Consider the following 6,227-nt stretch of genomic DNA (forward strand, 5'->3'; position numbering starts at 1 on the left):
TGCTATGGAGCTAAGTCATCAGGTCACCCCCTCTTGGGTCTTCTCTGCTAGGATCTTGTCTACAACCCAAGTTGACAGGCATATGCATATATTTTGGGAATTTTGTTCTAGAATAGCTAAGCTGGAGCTGGCATCACACCTAATGTTTTTTTCACATTCTGAATGAAGTCTGGGGAAAAAAACAGCCATCTGACATCTCCTCTTCTACCCACCGCTTCTCCCATTTTTACTTGGCCAAGAGACAAAAACTTCTTTGTGAAAGGGCATCTAATATTCTTACCTGGGATGTATATTTTCCCCTCCTGCTTCCATTCTACTTTACTCCAGTTAACATTAATCTCGCTGCAGCAGTTCAGAGATACAGGATTGTTGTCACACAGCACCTTCATTTCTTCAATTGCAAAAATTCCGATGGGATTCACAATCACTTTTTTTCTGGCCTCGTATTCAAAAATATCTAATGTCAGTTTGCAAATATATTCACCTGCATAGAACACACAAAGGCATTTGTTATTACTACATATATGTATTCCTTAGAAGGATGATAGCTTCATCTCAGGTGTCATGTCAGTGCTTCAAGAAACATCATTTTCAAAAGCATCTGAAACTTGGTCGAAACAATCCTGAAGGGACAGTCAGGGGGTGCAGAAGGTCAATGCAGATATTTCTGATTCCACAAGGTAAAGAGTCGAGAGGTGTTCTAAGGAAACAGCAGAAGTCTCAGGGGGATTTGCTGGTGAGAAAAAAGTGTGGGGATAGAACAGGTAGACAGGAAAACTTGGAAAGCCTTGGAGAATTCGAAGCCTGCATAATGTTGACATTTTATTTAATATTATTTATATAATGTGGCAAAACCAGAATCAACAAAGATACACTAGGAAACATGTGTCTGCAATCCAACTTCTCATTCAGAGAAAAAGGTTGCCCTGTTGACTTCTGGATTACAATGGAGTTATTAAATTTTAGAATGTCAGGTTTAAGACTTATGCTTCTGCGGTTGCTAGGGGAGGGGGAGGCGGCAGGGGCAGATGGAAGGGTTTACAGTGGAATACAAAAAATTGGGGGGGATGGCTATGCTCACTGTTCTGATTAAGGTGATAGTTTCACAGGTGTGTAACTAATGTGCCAAAACTTATTAAATTGTAAATTTTTAATACCAGGGTGCCAAAAAAATGTATACAAGTGGACACTTCGGTCCAATGTTGCTCAAGCAGTAGTTCGCCATAATCAGAAGTGTCTGGGGGGCTGGCCGAGTGGCTCAGTTGGTTGGGAGTTGGCTTGGGAGTGCAAGCTCTGAGCAGCAGGGCCGCCGGTTTGGTTCCCACATGGGCCAGTGACGCTGCGCCTGCTACAGCTAAGATGGTGAACAACAGCTCAACCTGGAGCTGGGCTGCCGTGAGTGTCTGGCGATGGCATAGGCTGAAGTGGGCTGCAGTGGGCTGCCGTGGGCTACTATGAGTGACCGGCAGCTGGCATGAGCTGCCGTGAGCCGCCCTGAGCAGCCATCCAATGACTGGCAACCGATCTGTCTCAGCTGGGAAGAGCACAATGATCATAATACCAACATGGGCCAGTGAAGCGACATCCTCCACAACTAGACTGAAGAACAAAAGGACAGCAACTTGTCTGTTCCCCTTCCCCGATTCCCCAGTGCTGTTCCCTCCCCAGGTTCCCCAATAAAATCTTTAAAAAAAAAGAAGAAGTATTTGGACACTGATGGTAACCACTTTGAGCACCTCTTGTAATTGCAGAAGTCACACATGACTTGTCTTCATCTTTTGTTATTGGTATATATTGAGTATTATAATTTCAATATATTATTTTTCCTTTCTTAAAACGTGTATACACCTTTTTGACATCCTCTGTAAGTAAAGCTTCTTATATGTCAATTCTACTTCAACAAATCTGTTTTCAAATTTTAAAAGATGAAAAACAAATGTCTGCTTTTTGTCTCAGGTCCCAATTCATAAGCCTCAGTAAATGCGGAAAACTGCATTTTGTCTCCCAAGGCTAAACATGCTCGGCTGAGATGGCTGAGGTTTATTTTCTATTTGGAAAAGTTGAGCCCGGTGCGTTCTTTTTGAAGAGGAAAATGCTCTATACACATTCTACGGTTTGCTCCTCCATGAATCCTCCATCCCTTTCCTCCCCCCCCAGTGATTGGATGGAAACCCACCTGCATCACCCTGAGTGATGTTGTAAATTGTGAGGCGTGACACTGAGGTCAGGTTATTGAGCACGGAGGTGTAAATGGAGAATCTACTGTTGTTCTGGATGTCAAAGCGTCTTGTGACATGGTGCCAGGACACGTTGGAGGACAAAACTTCATTTTCACACACCAGAGTTACCGTATCCCCTTCAAAGATGATTTCTGGTATGACAGTGAACCTAGTTTCATCTGGAAACCCAAAGAAAAGGATGATTAGGATTCCAAAGCCAATAAGTGGAACGGATGCCTCTCACCAGATGTCACCACCACCAGGGAGGTCCCACAGCACCTGTGGTGCTGACTAGAATGAGGCAACGCATCCTCCTCGCTCCATCCCTGCAGCTGGTATCTGAGGCCCAAAGAGCTGCAGCCTGCCAGATACTAGGACACAGTTTCCAGTTTGGGGTCTTTGCACGCTTAAGAGTACTAAAATGATAGTAATGGGGGTCTCAAAGCCATTTTCAATATTTCAAATAGTCTGGTAGAAAAGTGCCTGTTTGCTTATGAAAAAGCCACACCAACTAACTTAAACACCAAGCTGCTTTGCTACTGACTTGAATGATATCAACGGCTTCTTACCTATAACTGATATCTCATGTTGACTGAAAGCTCTGTCCTATGTATTTGATGAACTAGAAATGGGAAAACAAATGTTTTTTCATAATAAAACATTTTAAGACCTAATCCTCATGGGCCCTTTATTGTGGAAGCTTCATAGACACACAGGTCTAGCTTTGAATCCTGGTTCTGCGCCATGTATAGCTGTGTGGCCCTGGGGAACTTGCTTAGCCTCTCTGAGCTGCAGCCTCCTTGTCTGGAAAGCAATGCAAGCTACTTTGGGAGGTGATTTAGGGGAATAGTATCTATTATGATTTTACGTTTAAATTCTGGAGAACCACTGTATTAAGTCATCTCACAGCCAGAAACAGAAACACAATATCTTTTAGTTTTGTATGTCTCTTTAAAGATATTCTTTGCTTACACAATCGGCAGGTATTTTTCCCTCCAAGGTGTTTCTTGTGCTATGTCCTTCATAAGTTCCATGAGTTGAGGAAACCAGAAGAGCTGAGTAAGGAGACTCTAAGAAGCCTCTTTTTTTTTTGCCTGTGGCTTCATGCAGGCCAGATCTTCTCTATATTATAAACACGGGACTAAAAACATCATAAAATTAATTTGAGGTGGTATGATGTTCTGGTAAAAACATGAAGGAATCTAAATATTTCTATAGGTTCCTGAGTAAAATAAAGTTTTTTAAAAGCACATTCAACTATTAGGAATCAAGGCCATCTGTGAATATTTAATAGAGTGAACGGGCTTTGAAGTCACACAGACTTGTGTGGCTTACTAAGTGTCCTCGAGCAAATTACTTACTCTGTCTAAGCTTCAATTTCCTCACTTGTAAAATGAAGATAATAATATCTCACAGAATATAGGAAGATGAAATATGTGTAACACACTGGGCTTCACATGGAAAAGATACAATAATAGTGTCCGTTTTTTCATTACTATTGTTGCTAATAACTATGATTAGTAAAACTGCCAGTATCATGTGGTTGTATAGAACTGATCATAAATTTATTGGGAGTGATCAAAGAAAGGGTGTTCTGGTTAAGGGAACCTGCTGATTAATCAAACATCACCAGAGGATTAATATACGACCAAATCAATGGAATTATTTTAAAAATTGTCATGTGCTCTTTGTGTTTCATAAAGATGGATTTAAAATTAAATTCCTGATACCAACTCATTCATTCAGCATTTTTATTTCTTGTTTTCTTCCTCTCCCTTGCCCTCCACATATAATTATAAATTGTTTTATGGTTTACAATCATGACATGGCTTCTTCTTTATATTCTTAGTTATAAGGGTTCTGTTCAGCTAATCTTCAGATGATTCTCAAGGCTGATTTTTCTGTAATTTAGCTGTGGTTTTAATGTGGTCATGGGAGGCAGCAGGTATAGCATTTACCTATTCCGCCATCTTTAAACATTTCTATAATTATAATTTTTTAAAAGCACTCAGTCACTTGACTTTTTTGGATATTTGTATTCTGGGAAAACACCACCAGCACTATGGAGAGTGGAATGGTGTCCGAGTTGCCTCGTGGAATTGCACATGACATAAATTCATGTTTATTGGTCTAAGGCTGAGCATGTCACAGAATCACATTCCAGTCTTTGAAGGAGGACAGGGGTCGATGCAGATCCTTTGCAGAAAAAGGGGTCGAGCGCCATTCACAATGACTTCATTGCTCTTTGAAAGAATAAGCCATGGATACTAAAGCACTTTTGTGAACTGTGCTGTCAGCACCATTATTTCTGAACTGACAGTCCACCACCAACCAGTAAAACTCCAGTATCATTATGCATTTAAATGGCTAACCTTTGTCAGCACAGCTGAAAATTTGGGGGAAGAGTAATCATAATTGAAGCTTACCTATACTAGAAACTTCTGCTCTCTTATGCCCTCAGAGCTGTAAATAAAAAGCATTTTTCAGGGCACAGCATCTATTGTTTGGTGGGGTGGAATTAGGGGTTGGGAAGTGGTGGCATTGCTGAAATTGTTTCTATGTGAGTCCACACTTTTAGGCCATGTATACCCTTTCCTTTAATTTTCTGTTTTTTATCTATGTTGTTGCTGCCTTATTTAGTCTCAGTTTTGATTTTGCCATTTTATCTTGCTTACGTTGTCATACTTTCTTACNCAAATTCCCACGTGCCTATTTGATATTTGAGGTACCTCGGACATAAAATGTCCAACTAAGAATTCACTTTTCTTCTCCCCAGACTAAAACTGTACATATAATGTTTCTTCTCTTTGCCAGTGGCAGTTCACCAAATTAAAAATCTTAAGGTCATTTTTAAGTACTTGCATTTCCTCACATTCCACTTCCAATCAGTTGTAAAAATGTTAAGGTTATACTTCTAAAAATCTCACAACTGTCTTTTCCACTCCGACCCATGGTCACTAGTCCAGACCCCATTATCTGTTATCTGCCAACTACACAATATTGTAACAGTAGCTATTTTTGGTCATCTGGCCTTTCAGTCTATTGGCTATACTAGCTTAAATTTTATTTTTCTAAATTTATTTTTATTTCCTAAAATTTATTTTTCTACATTTCAGCCCCAGTCATCTGACTCCTCTCCTTTTACCTTTAAAACCTTGCCATTGTCTACAAAATTAATTAAATTCTCCTTAATGCGGTATATGTATTTATCTACAATATGATTCCAGTCTGCCTCTGTACTCTTTATCTCATTCTATGTCCCTCTTTTAAAACCTAGGCCAAGTCTGGGGCCTTGAGCACGCACCGGAGCTTCACACCTACGCCTGTCTTCACACCTGGAATACTCTGTTTCCCGTCTTCTACTGACTCTTATCCATCTTTCAAGCCCAGATTTCTCACCACACTGATGTGCAAGACAATGAGCGACGCAAGATGGGGCATAAAAAAGAGATGTGCAGGAATAATTATAATACACGGTAGATCGGTTTCATGAGAAATAAATGCATATCTTATGGCGATTTAAGGGTGGGAGTTTCAGTTGAGAGAGTAGGGAAGATTTCAGAGAAGAGGGAAGATTTGCTTTAGGCCTTGAAAGACAGAGATCGAAATGGTGGCTGTGGGTTCTGGTGTGAGGGCCTATGTGTGCTGTGTGCGTGTGAAGCAGCACTCCTTGGAGAACTTGACCAAGTTCCATAAACCCGCTTCAGGAGCTGGGGCTGGGTTGGGGGATGGGAAGGTAATAGGCCAAGTGGGCTCTGAGCTCCCCATTCTTTCTATAACTCAAGCAGCTCCAGTCTGATCTGCTTCACATATCAGACTTGTGATTCTCAACCAGGGGTGACTTTGCCTCCCTGGAGCACATTTGGCAATATTCGGGGACATTTTTGGTTGTCACAACTGGGGGTGGTACTGGCATCTAGTGAGTAGAGGCCGATGATGGTGATAAACATCTGGCAATGCACAGGACAGCTCCCCTCAGCAGAGAATGATCCCGCCCAAAAGGTTACT

The 6,227-nt window shown here is 41.1% G+C and overlaps 1 protein-coding gene across 1 annotated transcript in view; it reads right to left on the minus strand.

Moving 5' to 3' along the window:
* The window catches only part of ADGRF5 (adhesion G protein-coupled receptor F5), a 94,761-nt gene that overhangs the window by 41,918 nt on the left and 46,616 nt on the right, over positions 1 to 6,227 (minus strand). The window contains exons 9-10 of the mRNA XM_019667519.1: positions 2,177 to 2,398; positions 281 to 484 (exon numbers count right to left, since the gene is read on the minus strand). Coding sequence (XP_019523064.1) covers positions 281 to 484; positions 2,177 to 2,398 — 426 coding nt within the window. The remainder of the gene's footprint in view (positions 1 to 280; positions 485 to 2,176; positions 2,399 to 6,227) is intronic.

This window comes from Hipposideros armiger, unplaced genomic scaffold (genome assembly GCF_001890085.2).
Source record: "Hipposideros armiger isolate ML-2016 unplaced genomic scaffold, ASM189008v1 scaffold_499, whole genome shotgun sequence".
Classification (NCBI taxonomy): Eukaryota; Metazoa; Chordata; class Mammalia; order Chiroptera; family Hipposideridae; genus Hipposideros; species Hipposideros armiger.